This window comes from Sesamum indicum, linkage group LG9 (genome assembly GCF_026168435.1).
Source record: "Sesamum indicum cultivar Baizhima isolate 11 linkage group LG9, ASM2616843v1, whole genome shotgun sequence".
Taxonomy (NCBI): domain Eukaryota; kingdom Viridiplantae; phylum Streptophyta; class Magnoliopsida; order Lamiales; family Pedaliaceae; genus Sesamum; species Sesamum indicum.
The window spans coordinates 2,433,287-2,453,752 of record NC_142665.1 but is presented as its reverse complement, the minus strand read 5'-3'; the positions used below and the strand labels follow the sequence as shown (position 1 = coordinate 2,453,752).

The following is a 20,466-nucleotide window of genomic DNA, read 5'->3' as shown; positions in this document are numbered from 1 at the left end:
CAAACTCCCTTCATTATTATGTATTGGGTGAGAGGATGCGTGTTGGAACCAAACAGTGCAAATTGCGGCCCCCGATCCCCAGCTACTACTCCCTACGCTAAAATTTCAATTCGGGAAGCTTCATAGCTTGTAAATAAATACGGCGCAATCCCATTTTGTGTAAAGGGAAAACTTCATACCAGAAGATGCAGAAATTATTTGCGGTGAGGTCCCTGACTTCTTCGATATTCAAGAAACACTACCGCCATGCTGCTGCTGCTGCTTTCTCCACGTCCCTCCTCTTTGATGATACCCAGAAACAGGTATGATTGTGTGCAATTTAATGTGTGTATGAGCGTGTGTACATATTTGTGTATTTATCGCACGCGAACGTCGTATGTTTTGATGTGTTTTTTTTTTTCAGTTGTTTAGATTTTTTTTTTTTTAATTTGATTGAGGCTTGCTGCAATTGCTGCTTCAAAAAATTACAAACAATGGTTAATTGTCTTCTTGTTTTCCTTCTTCCCCTTTCTGAAATTGTTTTTGTTGTCCGTATATAATGATTGCATTCTGTCTTGGTAAAAGTGGCATTGTTGTTTATTTATTTATTTTGATAATTAAAGTGGTATTAGTTCAATGGTTAATTTTTTCAAATTTGTCTTAAACGGGCTATGCATTTTTTATAAGATTACCGAAAAAGTTTTAATAGTTTGGTTGTTTGCATGTATTAAGCATATATTTATTGCAAACTCACAAAACTGTGGTTGAAGCCACTGCAATAAACGATTGATCAGAAAAAACACCAACTTTGAAATTGTTACATTGTAACAAATAATTGTTGTGTGCTACAGGATTTCCACGGCTGCGTGTTTCTAGATGAGATTACGTCTAGCAAAGTTTTTCTTGAAATAATTTGTTTTTAAATGTGAAATGTCCTTTCATGGTTCAATGCTTAGATCATGAATTCCATCCATTCAAATGCTAGTTTATACTTTGTCGAATCACTTGGGCCCCTTTTCTTTTGGAAAGTAGAGGCCCCATGCCCTTCTTCACAATTCTTACTTTGTTGTATCGAGGAGGTTTTGAGTTCTGTTGACTCTGGGGTTATGAATTATATTTATTTAGACGTTGTATGTGTTTTCCGGTTCCATTCTACTTATTTTGAATTGCAGGAATAACATCGTATGCTCGTTTTTTAATTTCATCACATGGTTCTTTGAACGCTGTATCAACCAGTTATTCCTTACGTTATGTTCTCGTTAGCCAGTGCCTCTCAACTTTACTTACTGCTTAAGAACCCACTTTTCTTTCTTTTTGGTATGTCAACAGTTTAAAGAAAGTGTGGCTCAGTTTGCTCAAGAAAACATTGCCCCTCATGCATCAAAAATAGACAGATCAAATTATTTTCCAGAGGTTATGTGGTGTAATCAATTTTTTTTGGTACATACGACATGCAATGAAATCAAATGAATATTGACTTCATTACATCTTACAATTTCAGGATGTTAATTTGTGGAAACTGATGGGGGATTTTAATCTCCATGGAATCACTGCCCCAGGTATGGCGTTTCAGTATGACAACTTCTTCAACTCTGCTTTCTGTTGATCTGTTCTGTAGGTAAAAAAATTATGGTGTAGAAAAGAAAATTTTGTGGTTTTACAATTTCTTTCATTGAATCCAGTTTCCTCCCTTTCGTTTTAGGATTTGAAGTGACAAAGAGCATCTTTGGACCTCATGTTATCTTTTTATTAATGCTGTCGTTGATCTTCATTTTGGTTCTGACTTGGTTTCCTCTGTCCACCTAGGATATATTTTCTCAATCTTTTCTTTGTTTAAGAAAGTGTTAGATTTCAGTTTAAAGTTGCATGTTTACAGTTGTTGATAGCATCTTAAAGTTTCTGAGTGGCTGTGAATAATCGCTTGATCACATCTTGAAAACTCAGCAACCTGTCTCCTTTAGATTCAGTTTGCCCATGCCTAAAAATCTTTTCACAAATCAGATCATATTCTTGTAGAAATATTAGGATTGTTCGAATACCTACTTAGTTAACTTGGTTTCTCTTCATTGTTCTTTTGTCCTGGTTCTGCATCTTGACTGTTGTCAAAGGAAGCCAATGACGGGAGGTAGAATTTGATAATTGAGGTTAAAAAATGAGACAGTTGGTTTTTATGCTTTTGAAATCATTTCGAAGTTCTTGTTGAGACATTAGTTATTTCATGAATCCTGGACTAGCTAATCAGTATAATCCAGAGTCGGTAGGACCTAAGAAGAGTAGTCAGAACCATTTCAAATTCCTGCCATTTCCCATTCTGTATTTGCTCCTGGAAGGAAGAAATTATTATTATCTGAAAAAGAACAAATTAAGTGGGAAAGGGTTCTTCCAAGACAATGATGTCTCCCCATACTGATTATTATCATTTATAATGTTACATGTTCTATAACATGATGGAACATATACAGTTTAGTGAGGAAGTGGTCCAAACAGCGCGGAAAGATTTGTCCACTAAAACATCCTAGTTTTGGCTGTTCTTCTCCTAATTCACAGAATGTATCTAACATCCAGTTTGACCATTAACAGAGGAATATGGAGGACTGGGCCTTGGCTATTTGTACCACTGCATAGCTATGGAGGAAATTAGCCGTGCTTCAGGGTCAGTTGGTCTGTCATATGGTGCACATTCCAACCTATGCATCAATCAGTTGGTAATTACTTTACCTCAAGTTCAGTTACCATTTGAACCAATTACCAAACCTCTTAAGGTCTGTAGCTTTGATGTTTTGAAGGTGAGGAACGGAAATGCTGCTCAAAAGCAAAAGTACTTACCAAAGGTTTTACTTCCATCTCACAGTTCATTGCTCTATGTACTATAGTGGCTAAACTTTTATTTGTAATTATCAAGATTGAAGTTATTTGCAGTCCCTGCATCTTTGTTAAGTTGATAAGTGTGGGGGAATTAACAGTTTAATTGGAAAATAACACCAGGAAAACTGAAATTAATTTCTAGATTTAAATTATTAAACAGGAAACAAATTGTTTGTTATCGTTTCTTCTGATGAAAAATAATTCCCTCATAATGAAAGTTATATACTGCCTAAATTTCCTAAATTTCCCATTTGGGAGTTTATACAATGAAGTAAGATTGTAGATAGTTCAGAGATTCAGTAGGTGTAGTCAACCGACTGGGCTGCTCTCATTAGCAATTTTTAATTATCTTCATGCCTGTTCTCGTTTATCCACTGGACCTATGCCATGTTCATATGTCTATGTCATGATATAGCATTTCTTTCTTCATATATTTATGCATCTTTTCGGTGGTTTCTAACTTCTATCCGTTCCTTCATTGATGAAGCTAATAAGTGGGGAGCATGTAGGAGCTCTGGCAATGAGCGAACCCAATGGTAATCCTTGTGAATCTGTCTCCTCCTTGACATACACAAGTTAGAGTTTCTTAGTGAATTCCTATTACTGTGACTTGGTAACTATATTTGTATTACTTAGCTGGCTCGGATGTCGTTAGCATGAAATGCAAAGCCGACCGTGTTGATGGTGGTTACGTTCTAAATGGGAATAAGATGTGGTGCACAAATGGTCCTATTGCTCAGACACTGGTAATTTTCTTGAAAGTCCAAATCCTTATTTGTGGTTTCATTGTTCCAATACATCATGTTTTTGTTTTATTAAAATAAATTTGATGCATGATGGATGGTATCTCCTGAGACAAAGGCAAAGTGCTCTAATAAACATAAGCATTCATTTTCTGATAGTCCTGTTTGTTGTTGCAAGACAACTGAGAATCACTTCATACTGCTTTCGTTGACTTGTTTCAATTATATCATTTGTCTCATTGTTACTTAGATTGGATCAGGTTGTCTATGCAAAAACAGATATGACAGCTCGCTCAAAAGGAATAACCGCATTTATCATAGAGAAGGACATGCCTGGGTATGCACCTTTTGCTTACAGTGAAATTGCACTGGCGCGTACATCTTCCATTTGTGAAAAGTTAATTTTGAGCCAAGATGGCTACAGCCAGACTAGATTTAACTTAGACTTATCTCTAGGACGAATTGGCTTCTGCAGATATTAATTGGATGAGACTATTTGCTCTATGTGTGGTCTACACCATAATAAGGATAGCCAGTAATGTAAAAAGTGTGGTTTTTGGTGCATTCAAATTACATTCCTTTTCTCTCTGTGGTAAAAAGATGGACGGGTCTTCTCAACTGGACTTTAGATTTGCTGTTCTCGGCAGCTTAGATGCAGGAAAGACAAAGATTCATGATGCATGATTTACGAAATTCACAATAGAGTTATTTTAAGAAGCTTTTGAATTTTGCAGCAATCTTTTGATTATTGGTTTCTTTGTCTATTTAATCAATGCAGATTTAGTACTGCCCAGAAACTGGACAAACTTGGGATGCGTGGAAGTGATACGTAAGTGTGACTGCTTAAGCATTTTTTGCCCTGTCTTGAATTTTTGTTCTTATCTATCAGTAAGGAATGGCCTGGCCTGATTATGGTCTATCATAATAATTGCAGATGTGAGCTTGTTTTCGAAAATTGCTTTGTTCCTGAAGAAAATGTTCTGGGCAAGGAAGGGAAAGGTATTTAGCATGAGTTTGATAGTGTTACCAATTTGGCACACCCACACTCTTATGCCCTGTATATTTCCTCAGACATAGTCATTCAGTAAAACAAAATTTTGAACTGCATTTAATTGTAAGGTGTTTACATTTCAATTGAACAAAAAAAGCTATAATATGGGTTCATCTCGAGCTTCAGGGGTAAACCTTAACATCCTAATGCACTGGGGAGAAAAGAGACCCTCCACAATTGACCTAAGACTTTCTTTCAATCAAATAAACTTTGCACTCTTCTTGTACTTCCTTCCAGTGGAATGAGAAGCAAATATAAGCAAACATGTAAATAAAGCAGATGGACAATATATAGTAATGACTTGAAAAGGTTTCATTTGTTTCCATTGGTAACATGATAAATTTCTTACAGATGTATGGCTGCAGGAAATAAAGAGTTCATAATTTCCATAACTTTATCACAAAGAAACTCTCTCATGATTTTCTGGGACATTTTGCTGGTTGATTTTAAATTTTTTCAGAGAAACTCAATTGACTTTTAAGGTGTATAAGTTTTTTCCATTACTTGCCCGCTCCAAAGCTTGACATAGTTGGGGACCGAGGTGAGGGGCTTTTTTGGTTCAGTCACTGTCTGTCGATTTCTTTTTTGTTCTTGTAGTTATAGATGGTTTTCACAAGTTATTTCTTATGTCTCAAACATGATTTTTGTTTAGAGTTCAAAGGTCTTTGATAATAGATATGAACTCATAATCTATATCAGGAGTTTATGTCATGATGTCGGGGTTAGATCTGGAGAGACTTGTTCTGGCAGCAGGGCCTCTTGGAATCATGCAGTCATGTCTTGATGTTGTTCTGCCCTATATCAAACAGCGAGAACAATTTGGCAAACCGATTGGAGAATTTCAATTTATACAGGTACAGACAACCTCATGGAAAAGCACAATATTTTCCAGGCTGCTTTATTGAAAGCCTGTTGCTGAGGTTTGTTTGACTATATGCAGGGAAAGATTGCTGACATGTATACTTCATTACAGTCTTCAAGGTGGAAAATTTGAATCATTTCATAACTGATGTAATTGGCTTTTGTCAAATCAAAACTGAGAAAATTTTCGATTCATTACAGGTCATATGTGTACTCGGTTGCTAGGGATTGTGACAGTGGAGCTGTTAATCCAAAGGTGTGTATAATATCTCATTCATTTTCTTTGCTGCATCATAATTCAATTTTTTAAGGTTTGGTACATGCTGCTCTCCAGGACTGTGCTGGTGTTATACTCTGTGCAGCTGAAAGAGCTACACAAGTTGCACTTCAGGTATAAACTTCCGCTCCAATTTTTGCATTTCTTCACCTCATATAAGATCAAACACGGATATGGTATTTTTAATCTTTATCTTAACTAAATCATTAAGAAAATAAGAGCACAACGGGAAATAGAAAGAATCTTCATTAACTCGTGGATGTAATTTTGAAATGAAAATGGTGAGGGTACTTTTTAAGCTTGGTTCTGTTTCAGGCGATTCAATGTCTGGGTGGCAATGGTTATGTAAATGAATATCCGACTGGGCGTCTTCTCCGTGATGCCAAATTATATGAAATTGGAGCTGGAACCAGTGAAATTCGACGAATGATAATTGGTCGCGAGCTCTTTAAGGAACAGTGAGGGAGAAGGTCCACAAATATTGTGATTACAGGATCTTAGCATTCTTCTGATGGCACCTGCACTTGGCCTCACCCTGCTGCTCAAAATGTACGTGCCTTCTTATGCTCTTTATACTTGCAATGTAAACTGTAAAAACTCGTCTTTGACGACAGAAGAAAAGGACACATTTATCCCTATTGATAAACAGATACCTTTCCTGCATCTTAACTATCTGTCTTCCAGCTGCAAAAGAAATGAACTCTAGACTACTCAGAAATTCGATGCAGATGAAAAAATATTACCAAGATTTGGAGGAGTGGTGGTAGTTCTAAATCCACAACTCAATTCTGGTAGTATCTCAGTAGGTGGCATGGCTTGAGCATTTTGCATGTTACATTTTACCATTCCTCTCCTATATGCAAGTATCCACAACGGAAAAAGCGTTCCGACTGTAAATAACCCATCTTCTGTTTTCATGCTTAATGCCATCATGATCTCGATCTTTACAGAAGCCCAGTTATTAGTGCTAGTTTGTGGTTGCTTTCTTTATTTCCATGCTTGATGTTATCGTGATCAAGTTCTTTACTGAAGTCTAGGACTAGTTTATAATGTGATTGCTTCACCCCATTTTTGGGATCTAGAAATGGTTATGGACTTGAAGAATTCTGTGTGATCATGTTTGATCTGGATAGTTATTTCAGGAGTTTAGAGCACAAAAAAACTGCTCGAGAAAGAAAGAACATGCACCTCCTTCTTTCACATTACAAAGGATTACAATTGCCCCAATCAGTATTAAAATCTTAGTGAGGCTAAACCTGTGCTTTCACAAATTTCATCAGGTTTGAATAAATATTTCGTACTTGTAATATTAATAACGTATAGAACAAAGTAGGACAATGTAATATGAGGTAAAACCAAAGAAACCCTTGTTTCTACTGTATTATGCATTCAGACCCATTGATAGTAGATCCAACTCGTAATTTGCCCAGGATAAACTTGTAATACTACAATTGCTTATAAATACCTTAGTATAAATAGTTGGTGAATGAACTTCAATTATAATTCACACGAAGCCAACCTAGAAACAATCAATCTTGAGCAGTCAAGGACATACAAAAATTATCCGAACTATGTAAATACGTGTCTTGTAATTTTGTTTCCCATTATTTCTATACACGTTCATAGTCTAGCAAAAGACAAATCCTAAAAGCAACCTGCTGCATGACACCCTTGTACTACTTCTAGTTATCATTTCTCATCTAGATACCACAAATAGGGAACAATTTGACAGAGATCAACTCAAGAATTCAATAATCTTCATACTGATGGCATTCTCCGCTACATAGTTGGGAATAACCATTTAGATTAGATATATTAATTCACACAATCCTCCAACATGTAACTGTCTTGACCAAGGAAAAAGACAACATAAGCTTACAGCATGAAGATTTAACCATAGTTTACTTTAGTAACATATACCAGGACAGCCAGCATGATAGTTCAACAACCTGAGCTTAAAATTGCGATCAAAGAATCAGCTGACCCACAGAAGATGGCTTCTACACATCAGTTACATGTGGCACTTCTTCCAAACAGCTTTGAGTGTCATCGCTATTCACTCCAACTGTCAGTTTCTCCACTTCCTCTTGTGTGTATATATGGATCTTGGTGACCTCCTCAATGAACTCACTGCAATTTAAAGTTGAAGATGCAACCATGTAATCATATACAAGGACATTTGAGAAGCCAAGATATATTCAAAATGATATGCAAATGCTACGATGAGGCAAAGAAAGAGTCTGCTATTGAGAGGCTTACTGCCATGGATCGTCACCAAGTACCATCATGTCGTTCTCGCTATCAGTGTACAGTACGCGCCATCCATGGTTTGGATCTCGCAATAGCCCTTCCATGCTAAACAACCTTTCCAGTTCAGTTAGCAGGTCATTGTAACCGTGCAATCTTGAAAGATCAATGGCACTCCAGACCAAGCTACCTTGTTTATGAACCTACATGACAGGAATGATTACCCACAGTGTCTTGGTTATAGCATATTCAGTTCTCAGTGTGCAACTATCTTGGAGTCTACCTTTGTGACGCTCCTCTTATTCGCGCTGTGTGAATTAACTATAGCAGGATCTTCAGTCAAGGAATACCCGAATAGTTTACAGATAGGGACCTTCTCCTGTGAGTTATCTTTGTCAGTTGTATTTCTGAGATGCGTCAATGCAATGGCAGGTCCAGATGTCTTCTCAAGAACCCATGGTTCATTTCTGTGATTTGGCACTCTACTGACATCTGTTGTCGGCCCACTCAGAACGGAAGTTGGGGTTAATACATGATTTCCCATTTGAAAATTGGAAATATTAGATAGCACCAGAGGGCCTTGCCCAGCTTTGAGACCAGCTGTGTGAGAAAACGGAATGTTCCTAGCTCCTTGAGAAGCTAGAGGATACAAGGTAAATGATGGCCTTTGATGTGTGTTGTAAACATCGCAACCCAGTTCAGGTGTTGAGCGAGCACCAAGATTCCAACCAGTTTCCCCAGCCAGAGATCTCAAAGAGCAAATTTCTTGACCTTGCAAGACCTTCGGAAACCAATTGGATTCCAAAAAGCCTGTGAAAGTGGCAGGAGTCTGGTTTTTCATGAACTCACCATAATTTAATTTTTCAATCCTGTTTTGTAAATGATTGAGTGCCAAAGGTTGCATTTCGAAATGGAGCTGGCGGTTTATACGATCACTTCCATGGATAGGTGATAGTAAACCTATATTTTCTTGACCTTGCAAGACCTTGGAGGATCTTAAAGACTCCTCAAAGTCCAAAATTTGATCACTTCCTGCTTGAAAGTAAATTTTTTTTAGGTCAGTCTCTAGCCTGCAGCATCGGATGAGATTAACAAGTAATGCAAATTAAAAATATGCTCAAATGAAAAGATATGCACCGGAGATTGGGTTGCCATGTGGTGATGGCTCCTGGTTAGATTTTAGTCTCTTAACTCCAGGGGAGGTCAGAATGCTCACAGGTGCATAATTACCTGAAGAATCAATGTCCCATGGAGAAACTCGCACTTGGTGGTTGCTCATGATGTCGTCATCCCAACAAACCTACGAGTATGTGAGAGCAGCATTTCTGTTAAGAAGATATATGAGAAAGTCCAGCATACCCGTTACTTAAATACTCCTGAAAACATTAGTTCCCATTGAATTCTGCATATGTTTGATCTTAAGAATTCTCAAATCCTTAGGTCTGATTTTATGTATGGTAGAGTGACTATCAAAGAGATGTTTTGAGAAATAATTGTAGACCATTCTGCAGTTCAGGAGAAACAATTGGTATGGATGCCCCAAATTTCAGACACCATGCTGATCAGTTAAGTATTCTGTCCTAGTCCATGGAAATTAACTGACAAGTGCATCTAGGCATTTAAATGGCTGGCAATATAAATGAAGGTTTGCATCAACTAAAACTGATCCAATAACGTATAACATAGAGACTGTGGAATGGAAATCCTAGATGAGCTCTACGACAGCAAGACCACACAAGTGTTGCCTGATTAAGTGAAGTTAGAATATACCATCAGGCATCTCCATTTGGAGTTCGGCCATCTGTAGGGATCTGCATCACTGGCTCCAGTCACCACTCCGCTGAACCTGCAAGAGCACATGTACATTCTTCTAAACAAAATGCATCAAAGAGGACAAACATATGATGCAACTTATTTGGATATTATGGGACCTTCTTTCTGGAGAATCATCCAAGTCAATTCTCATCTTGAATCTTGTACCAACAGGTATCTGAGAAGTGGCACACTTCAAATATTTTTGGTAGGGGATGATAAAATCAGGGCGACTGGCCCTGCAAGTGTTATAGAATGGATGAGTCCAACCAAGATGCACCAGGACAGAAGCAATCAAGAATACTTTCCGAGCAAGTGAAAAGTTAGCACAAAAGCCACATATATCTTAGAAGAACCCCAAACGCAGTAATAAACCCAGAAGTTCTTACACAGAGAAGTCCACATAAACAGAGTCATAATCATACATGCTGTTAAGAAGCATTAGCAAACCAGATTTGAGCAAGTTGAACTGCAGACTCTTCACATCCTATGCTGTTACATTCTGGAACAAATTGGTCAATGGACCAAATAGTTTCATATCTTTACATGTGAAACTTACCATCCATGAGCAAGCTTACTTCAGCCTGATGGTCTTGATTACATTGCCATCATTAATCCACTATTCGGGAAGATAATAGGATTCCTCTGAACTGTTTCCATATCACATTGCTGGAAGAGTTGGATTTCTTTAGATTTTCACTCTAGGTTTAGTTTGAAATGTGTAAATTATTTGGGGATTTCTTCAAATCCTTTTCTGTGGTAATGTCACGAAGTGTACTCATGCCAAGCGACATAAATCAGTAAGTAGTAATAACTTTTATTCATTGCACAGTGTTTATATATGTCAGCCTCACAAAGTTGCCACAGAAGTCAATATGTATTGAAATACTATTGAAACATAAATGATACCTATTGAAATACTAAAGCACAAATTGAGACATCAGCAGTTACTTTTTTGGATACTACTAACATATATACTTCTGGAGGGTGCATCTAGTGCAAGAGGCTACACTGTTTACATGAGTTGAAGTGAAATAGGCAGAAACAGTATAATTGATCACAGAGATACTTTTGCACACCACTAGCGTCTCAATGACCACATTAACCTATATCAATTTTCTAGCTTCCTACAATTATTTATGAGATTGATTTCTTCGTTTAAACAGTCTCGAATGAGATAATGGGTTACATATGCACTGAAGCAGGATTAGAAACAATCTATATGAGTTTCATCAGACGTAGAAAGGAATGAGAGAAGGGGCATTTATGCTGCTGAACGAGAGACATTTGGTTTAAGACGTTAATTCAGAAAGTACTATTATGTCGTAGAATAGGATTCAGATAATAGCATACGTTTTTGTAACTTGAGATAATGACTGCACAACAGACAAGCAATGCATGAATTCAATAGGAAAGATTGAACTTTTTTCTTTACCTTAGTTCTCTGTCTCCATCTGAACTCACTCTCCCCACTTCATTCTTATCCTGTGTTTGCATTGTCTTGAACCAATTATACAATTGCAAGTATGAATAAACTATGTCTTCCTGAGTTAAAAGATAATATGAAGTGACCTAAATTACTTCTGATTGATACAATTTTATCAGTTCTCTAAGAATTGAAGGGAAAAAAAGCAGAGAGATATTTTTTGATCATCTTTCACGAGCATGCCTACACTTCCCTTTGAATTCATGCATTGTAATTTTGAAATGGCACATTTCAAAAACTTTGCGATGGATTGGTAATTCTGAATTTTATCATTTAAAACCTTTAGAAAAGAATATTAGAAACATTCTCTTTTTCTGAACAAGCTTAGGTTCAATTATCTGCAGCCCGGATGCAACCTAGAGAAGAAGTTACACCGGCTAAAATCAACAAGCTAGTACTGCTCCAAGTCAATAGTTTCTTGGTCCAATCAAAGTTCTCCAGAAAATTAAGAGTGCAGCACAGTACCTTGGGCTATAGAAAACATGAAATGTGCTGTTGCTTGACAATGCATTCGCTACTGGAGGGAGGATATTGAAATAAGAATTCTGATTTTTAATGATGCAATCCGGTAGACCACTTCTAGGCCGAGCAGCTCTCCTAATTCCCAATTGCAAGTTGCCAGCTTCGCCTCTGAAATGTCAAAAAGCAAAAGGATTAGTTTCTACATTTTTTGTCCCACCAGATTTTGGAAGTTTGTGTTGGTTTTCAGTTTTTATACCATTTTTCCAGACCCCAGACAATGAGATGGGGGCTCACTCTAGCAACTACTTTTGCGCTCATAATCGCTTTGGAAAATTATCCCAAGCTGCTAGAAGAGTCCTTCATATACCACTTATAGATCAAATGAGATGTATTTTTGAATTTTTCATTGGCCAAAACTATCCTTGTGATCTTCATACTCTTACACCTTATATAAAATAATATGCTTATTAACTCCTAATTTATCTTTAATTAATAATACGCTTAATAGAACACATTAACTCTTGAACTGCACCACTAATAATTTCAAACTGGATAAGTCTAGAAGTCTTCAATCAAAAAATTAAATTTATTAATAACAAGAATTAATTAATAAATTTATACACATTATTTAAATCATTACCCTTCTGCAATACCACAAAGAATGCATAGTGTAAAAATATATATAATATTGTAAGCCCCTAAACAAGTATAAGAGGACTACTTTGTTCTCTTTGAACTACTAATGAAAATCTTGAAATTCTCAACTCTTTCCATAGGCAATTGTAAATATAGAATGAGTATGCCTAAAAAAGGTATATAGAATATTATTAATAAGCAAATTACTGCAAAAGATAAATTGACCAATAAGTCAAGAAAGAGTTATTCTAAAGCATGTATACATGCCCAAGCAAAGTTTGTGCCTATTTAATGTACTTGTGCATACAAGAATACATGCACTAAGAATAGAGAAGAAACAGCAGTGCAATCTTTCAATATTAAAAAGTCAAAATAAGTATAGTAATGTTTTTTGTGGGTCACAGAAATTACTGCCTACACCTCCAAACCCAAAATTTAGCTTCATTGACTTCGATATCTAGCTGTAATCTGAAAAGAGATTAATCTGAATTTATCATTTATTAGCACATTCTTACATCGACTTGACTTTAACTCTCTTTGGTCCATGGATGCAAGTGACGGAATTCAAGAAAACTGGAACCTTCCTTGTTTTAAGCTTCATGCACTTATCGCATTCCGTTTAGCATGCCAATCAACTATTGAGTAAATAATTCTTGAATGAAGTTTATATTACATACGATGTAGGAGGTAGTTGTAACTTGGTATGTTTCTTGTTTTTATTTCCCTTATCATTTAGTTGGTGGAATTCAAGATCCATAGGAAAACCGAGTATTTTGCTTTCTTTCTTTTCAAAGTGAGTTTTTTCCAAGCATCTCCTGGAATGCATCACGAATATCCATTGCTTTAGTTCTAAAATATAGATGAATATATACCTGAGAAACAGAACTGCATCCCCTGATACAAGATTCTTTTGGCTGACAAAAATGCTCCATCCGGTGGTAAGCAAATGTCGCCTTGGCTGGCCTATGAGTTTAGGATCAAATAGTCAGAATAAATCATATTCTAAAATCTCTGCAGAAGTGATACTTGTATACCTCTGTATATGTGGCGGAATTTCCATTCCACTCCATGCAGATCTTTGGCTATGAGTTCCTGGGAGGGCCTTTGCTGTTTATAATCCTGAAATTCAGAATGCAATTCATGAAAAACTTCACCATGACAGAAAATAAACTTTACTTTCAAGAGCACTTGAGTTCTACAGTCCAAATGGTGTCAAACCAGAGGGGGAAAGCAATCTTCAGCCGCTCTGCGGGGAACAGAAAATCCACCATGGGTACTGGTGTCTGAAGCAGTGAGGGTTTTGCAGAACATGTGGGAAGTTGACTTTGCTGGCGCTACTCCACTCCCATCCTCGTCAACCCCCTTGGTTTCATTCTCATCACCTTGTAACTTCACACCTTCTAGCTGCATAAACATACTGACATCAACAAAAACTGAAACTGGACATGCACCAAACAGTCTATGATCAGGAAAGGCAAAACTTTTCAAACAATAATTACTATCAGAAAACGGAATTTGAAGAAACTTTTACACACCCATCCCCCATCCCACAAGTAGGACATTGTAGGAATAAATATAGAATATGCAAATATAGAAACTTCTTCGCTAATGAATTTTAAATCTTTCACTAATCAAACATCCAGAAATCTTCAATAATCATACATGAAATCCATAACCAAGATCCTTGGGCATCATTAATAGTACCTCTGGCACAGGAAGTAGAGTCAACTGAGTGTAGACCTCATCGTTATCCTTGTTAGCCTGCTTTCAAGGTTATGCACACTCAAGTTGAATATTCCATGATGAGAGAAAAACAGAGAGGAAGCGACTTGGAGTAATGAACTTATAAGTAAAGCAAATAGCAACATTCTTGGAGGAAGAAAAAATGCATTCTAAATGAAACAAGAGATTAGAGTAATGTACTTACAAGTAGATGAACATCCACAACTCTACAAAGGATCTTGGAAGGAAGATCAAAAGTGGGCATTTCAACAGGGGGAAATGATGCAGAGTTAGACTGTTCCAAGTGGCCTTGAGGGAAATAGACCACCAAATTCCCTTTCTTGGGCAAACTGGTGAGAGGTCCAGCACAAGCATGCCATAACTCTATGAGAATTGATGAAGAAGCAGATATTGAACAAGAAGAGGAAGAGGCAGAGGGAGCATTTGAAGAGCAAGAAGAAGTGGAAGTGGACAAACAGCAACTAACACAGCTACCACCTTCCCCCTTGTCACATTCTCCTCCATTCGCACATGCATTCTTATCCACCTCACCCATTGCATGGTTCAGATCAATTTCCATGAATTCCAACAAAAGGGCTTCCTTTTGAGTTCTTCTGAATCCACAAATCCCAACTTATTTAAAAACAAACAAAAGCTGAACCAATACCACTAGACAAAGAAAGAGGCCAAGAACAATGGAACAAGTAGTTGTTTTAGGAGTCCCACGAGTAGTTGAAGCTGGTAATTATGACAAGAGAAGTCAAATTTAGGCAAGAATTGTAGAAAGGTAGTGGCTTCAAATACAGTGGAGGGATTTCATTTTCAGAGAGGAAACTGAGACTAGTAATAGCAGCAGGAGGGGTCGAGAAGTATTAGGCTTGTGGTTTGTCTAAAAGAGGAGAACAAAACAGAGGGGTATCAAAATCAAACAATAACAAGAAAAAATCAAAGTAGGAATCCTCCCGCATGTTGTGTGAAGCAGCAGTAGGCAGTAGCAGTAGAAGTAGACAAAAGCTTGAGAGAGCACAGAAGCTAAAAGGCAAAAGAAGACAATGTGCTGCTAGTGCCCGCTTTGGAACTCCAGACACTTTTAGTGTGTGTGTGTGTCAGAGAGAGAGAGAGAGAGAGAGAGACAGAGACAAAAAGATGTGGTGAGTGGAGGAGACAGTGTAAAAGACGGTACAGTATCCACAATCACAGCCTCATTTCTTTTCTTCGCTTAACTGTTTACCATGATTTTTCTTGGAGCAAAATGAACTAATAAAAAATAACATTCTTTTGATGTTTAAAGTTGAGGGTCGCCGCAAACGACACATAGGTTAATTAATTGATGAAATTAAGGTTGTATCATTAAAATTCATGCGTTTGAATTAATTAATATATGATATTATTTTATTTTAATTAGTATACTCGTTTGATATTTGTAATTAACATATATTGATAATTAAAATTAATGATATAATTATAACAAATTCATACCAAAAAGAAAAAGTTCAGGCCACCTTATTTCCTCCCAATAATATTTTTTTCAGGAATAATTTTTCATTTATTTGTCATCTATTTTAGAAAATTCATATTTCTCCTATTGACAGTTACAATTATTTTTTTTCTCGAAAAGTAATTTATTAAAGTTTCCTATTTTTTTAAACTTATTATTTCTGACATTTTCTCAAAGGAATTGCCTTTTTGCTTGTAGCCTAAAAAGATGAACAACTTTTTAGATCGTAATATTTCAATGCAAAATAATCCTGAAAATTTAGCATTCATCACAGGTATTTAGAACATTTTAGGCTAAATTTATTTAATTAAATTTGAATTAATTATATACTTTTTATATTATAGATATATAATTTAAATAAAATGGTTAATTACATAACAAATGCGAGACAATATTTAGTTCTTTGATCCAAATAATTTTATTTTTTTTATAAATTAAGCTAAATTTCGACAGGATCAAAATATTGCAAGTCAACAATACATTGCTCAACTGTATTACTGCAACTCCATCGAATCAAACTACATAAATTAGCCATCACCAATTTGTGATATATCCACATAAATGAGTTTTATATTTTTAATATAATTAAATTTGTAACAAGAACGTACTCACGAACAAAAAGTTATGAGTTGAGTGGCACGCTGCTTGGGAATTCCCCACTGGAATTAACCTCCGAGTTTTGCGAGAATAACGGGAATGCCATTGAGCCCCCACTTCTTGCGGTCAGTCAGGGTCAGAGGCAGCGACAGTGACGGTGACCGCCCAACTTTAGCTGCAGCGCGAGGGCATTTCAAAAGCCTGTTACTTTACCCTTTCCCCATTAGGGCTTTGTTTGGTAAAAGTAACATTTTTTTAGGTCAGAAGGTTTGGCCACAATAAGGAGGGACATAAAAATAGGAATAATTACATTCTCCACCCTTCAAATTTATTGCAATTATATATAGATCTTTTATAGTTTGAAAAATTATATCTAATATTTTTTAAATTTCTTTTTATTTAATAAATAAGTGCACTCGTTAGTCAAATTTCACTGAATTTACTAATATTAAAAAAAATTAGAAAAAAAATCTGTATTTACCCAAATTAATTTATTACTTACTTATTGCAGGTCAAACAATTCATTATACATTTCCACGTGTTAATACATGTGGGGAGGTATATCCTAACAATTATAAGAGTAGTTTATATCCGAAAAAATTATTTAACCTATAATAAGTTAGTAATAAGTCAATCGGGATTTGCATTCAATTTTTCTATTAATATTAGCAAGTTTAGTTAATCTTGAGTAACGGAGAGACTTATTTGGTAAACAGAAACAAATTTCAAGTGTGTTAGATGTAATTTCTCAAACTACAAAAGGTTTACGTATAATTACACCAAATTTTAAGGGAAAGGAGTATAATTATCCTTAAAAAAATTTTAAATTTATTTCAGTATTTAAGCTAATGAGGTTATGGATGTCCTGCACCAAATAAAACTTTTGCTCTATTAATTTTTTTCTATTTTCTTATCGGAGAAAATGAATTTTGTATCCAATAGAATGACATTTCTTCACGAATTTATTTGACTTTTAGGCTTGTCCACATCCTTAATGTTAACGAAGAAAAATGTAAATAGTCGAAGGATATATTACTAATGTGGGAGTGTAAATCTGTTGAATTCGAGATAATATTAAAAAATAAAAGAAAAAAAGAAGAGCAAAGAAAGAAAAGATTCAAGATTCAAGATGAAGCTATTCTTTAATAAAAATGAGATATTGTTTTCCCTTTATTAGTAAATATTCAGTTTTACTAAAAATAGAAGAACCAAACATAGAACATATACATAATTGGTCTGTCCAACAAAAAATGTAACCCCCTCGGTTGGAATTGGGAACCAAACAATTGAGCATAAGGCAACTCCATCCAACCAAGTTAACATACTGTTTGTTGGTTGTTTATTTAGATGGGATTGATGAGGCGAAACTATGAGCAATCATAGCGATAATAATAGTTTTTTATTGATGGGCATATGATCAGTGCATGAACCACTCACAAGAAATATATATACATATAGATATAGATTGGGGGGGGGGGGGATGGAGGTAGGGGAGGGGAGGGGGCTGGGGGAGGCGCAGTGACTTTATTAAAGTGAGAATGATATAGCAGAGTGAGTGAGCGTGTCTGTCTTCTACTTCTAGGTAGCAGAGAAGATGAGAGGAGTGCACAATGCAAACTGCAACCTGAGTCCACACAGATATAGATATGCATGCATGGAGATGAAAGGGAAAGATGAGGCACAAAATTAGAGCAGTAATCATCCCTCGAGATTCATGCATGCCAATGCCATGAGATGGATTTGTTGTTATCTGCAGCGGCAGAGGTAGAAGATGGGGATCAGTTGTTTTATGTGCTTTAATCGAACCATGTTTGTCGGGGGAGTAAGTACTACGTACGGGGGTTGGACCCCTTTTCATTCATCATTTTTCCTTCACTATCAGCTACCTGCTACTTGTGTCTTATTACTCTTCCCATCTACGTGTGTGTATTTATATATGAAAAATTAATGTCCCAATCAAATTCGACCGATTCAAATCAATTACAAAATAAGTGTATTGCACTTGCTATATAATTGGTCACTTTTTCTAAACACACATCAATCACATGACAAGTGTTTGTACTTGCAATATGATTTGTATCGCCCGCCTTCTTCGTACGTAACCCTAATCCTAATGCATCTGCATGTCGTTTTCTACTTTTATTAGATACATCCGTCCCCTGTGAAGTTGGACCGCTCATACGTGCATGCCTACCTACTTACCTCTCTACTTTATCAACAATTATTATAGAAATTGAATATTTATAATTAATTATATTTTTCAAGAAAATACAACATGCATCTTCTCATAAGAATTTCATTCATACAACTGAGAGTTATGCATTTAATTTTCATAGAAAAGAAGACTCACTTGTTCTGAAAAATAAACTTTTGTTAAAGGTACGTACGTACATTAATTTCTTGGCTTAGTATCAAGAATAAGTTTCATATTTGGTATGGAAAGAGGACGAGTCTTTTTTTGAACTATCAAATCACATGAAAAAGGGGTGATTGTAATGTATCCAAATCCAACATGACTCTAATCTTACCACAAAAGACAACTTGAACAACTTTTTTTTTTTAACATGCATATACTGGCAAAGTATGATAACCCTTGTCTTATTTTTCATCATTTGGTCAATAAGTAGACATTTATATCAAAATCACTTCGTGTTATATTACCATTACTTTTTATTTTTCTATATTGTATGTCCGAACTTAAAACTATATTTAAGGTCCATACTATTTTAAGAATATTTCAAAAAATGCTTAGGTGAAGTGGAGATTTAATTGTGTGCACTGTATCAAAGGAACACGTGAGAATAATATCGGGAATACCTCAGATTATAGTCTTTCAATACTCATATTACTAGATACATAGTAATACTATAATTTGTTCTTTTATATTGAAATTTGTCATTGTTGTACAACCCCACGTACAAAAACTGTCTTGTAACATACATTAAATAAAAAAATGACACTTTTTACAATACATGTTATACATGCAAAACAAATACTAATATGTTATTCCAATTTCATTAGCAATAAGCTTAAACAAAATGGGAGTAAATTAATTTTTGAGTACATGTAATTGTATGGGATTAATTTTTTAAAGGAACTTGATTGAGTGGTTAATTTAACATGAGTTGGAAGTTGAAAGGTATTTTTGGTATTAACATAATTTTGTGTAGTGGTATTGAAACTACTACTTTGAGTTTATAAAGCCTCTTCTCTCTCTCTGTCTTTTTTGTTATTTTGATATGGCAGCCTCTTCTCTTTATAATAGTACAGATAAAGGTCTTTTGAATGAGAAAATGGTTGCAAGTAGACTAATTAGGATCACAAAAGTTGTACCTATTTTATCTCTACCTGAGCAGGGGACCTCCAACATTAGAATTCACCTTTCCAGGATCCTCGGAGACCTTCCGGCTTGATTTTGGCTTCATGCACTGAGATTTAACTGTAATTATTCACGAAAAAAAATCTGGAAAACAACACCGTAAGTAAATTCACAGAAACAGTGATCATCATACAAAGCGAAACAGAGAAGAAAAATCAAAAGAAGGGAAATGAAGAAACATATGAACCTGGAAATGGAGTGGGATGAAGTTCCATACTGTAGAATAACAACAACAGAATCCAGCCGTTCCACCAATCATATATTCTGATTTTTGCTGGGTTTTCTTTATTTTTTTTGAAATGTTTGGAACGCTCCTGCTATTGGCCCAACAGATTAATTAATGGGCCAAGTTAGGACCCACTATGAATCTGGCCCATTATTTATTTGGAAAACTAGTTCTTGTTTAATTGATTTTATTTAGAAATATTTTATTTTATGGAACTAGGATTGTTTATAAATCTTTGATTATTAATTGGACGATATGAAAAATAAATAAATAACTATAGTTTAACCAATTTTCTTAAATTTCTAGACGAATTTTATAAATTGTAACAGAGGAGGCCGAAACATTGCGCTTTTATTTAGGCTGAACTTGTTTTCGATATACATAGGATGTAATTTTCGTTGATTTAAATAAATATGTATAATTTTTTTGTGAAAATGAAAGCAATTAGATCAAAATTAAATAATAGTAATTGATCAATTATGCATATTTATAATATAATTAAAAGTTAAAATCAATTTATTACCCCCCAAAAAAAAAGAAAAAGGAAAAAACAAATTAAGAACGAGCTTCCATGAAATTATAACTCAAATCAAATAGTTGAAGACGGGTCGTATGGGGTTGACTG

General features: G+C 35.5%; 2 protein-coding genes across 3 annotated transcripts; one reads left to right on the top strand and one right to left on the bottom strand.

The window, feature by feature from the left end:
* IVD (isovaleryl-CoA-dehydrogenase) lies at positions 1-6,439 on the top strand. 2 transcript variants are annotated; one of them, XM_011091022.3, is made up of 15 exons: positions 2-302; positions 1,309-1,392; positions 1,481-1,538; positions 2,560-2,684; positions 2,766-2,810; positions 3,332-3,380; positions 3,481-3,590; positions 3,848-3,924; positions 4,366-4,416; positions 4,522-4,586; positions 5,338-5,492; positions 5,579-5,619; positions 5,701-5,755; positions 5,834-5,890; positions 6,092-6,439. In XM_011091022.3, the coding sequence occupies exons 1-15, from the start codon at positions 186-188 to the stop codon at positions 6,236-6,238; spliced, it is 1,236 nt and encodes a 411-aa protein (XP_011089324.1). In that variant the 5' UTR covers positions 2-185; the 3' UTR covers positions 6,239-6,439. The 2 variants fall into 2 exon arrangements, with proteins under 2 accessions (XP_011089325.1, XP_011089324.1); XM_011091023.3 differs by lacking the exon at positions 1,309-1,392 and having other exon boundaries at positions 1-302.
* Positions 6,440-7,447: 1,008 nt separating this feature from the next.
* LOC105170317 (auxin response factor 4) lies at positions 7,448-15,334 on the bottom strand. Its single transcript, XM_088884484.1, has 12 exons — positions 14,347-15,334; positions 14,124-14,183; positions 13,638-13,823; positions 13,454-13,538; positions 13,292-13,382; positions 11,787-11,951; positions 9,955-10,074; positions 9,794-9,869; positions 9,161-9,323; positions 8,307-9,055; positions 8,036-8,226; positions 7,448-7,906 (listed from the first exon to the last, which is right to left on the bottom strand). Exons 1-12 carry the CDS (start codon positions 14,719-14,721, stop codon positions 7,777-7,779), a joined length of 2,391 nt encoding a protein of 796 aa, XP_088740610.1. The 5' UTR covers positions 14,722-15,334; the 3' UTR covers positions 7,448-7,776.
* Positions 15,335-20,466: the final 5,132 nt, after the last annotated feature.

Bases quoted from the DNA above. Each gene is read 5' to 3' on its own strand.
- LOC105170317 (XM_088884484.1), bottom strand. From the start codon at position 14,721: ATGGAAATTGATCTGAACCATGCAATGGGTGAGGTGGATAAGAATGCA. The intron at 13,539-13,637 runs GTTTGACACCAT...TCTGAATTTCAG, and splicing joins AAGATTGCTTTCCCCCTCTG to GATTATAAACAGCAAAGGCC. The intron at 9,056-9,160 runs GTGCATATCTTT...ACTTTCAAGCAG, and splicing joins ACATGGCAACCCAATCTCCG to GAAGTGATCAAATTTTGGAC.
- IVD (XM_011091022.3), top strand. From the start codon at position 186: ATGCAGAAATTATTTGCGGTGAGGTCCCTGACTTCTTCGATATTCAAG. The intron at 2,811-3,331 runs GTTTTACTTCCA...TCATTGATGAAG, and splicing joins AGCAAAAGTACTTACCAAAG to CTAATAAGTGGGGAGCATGT. The intron at 5,493-5,578 runs GTACAGACAACC...GACTATATGCAG, and splicing joins GAGAATTTCAATTTATACAG to GGAAAGATTGCTGACATGTA.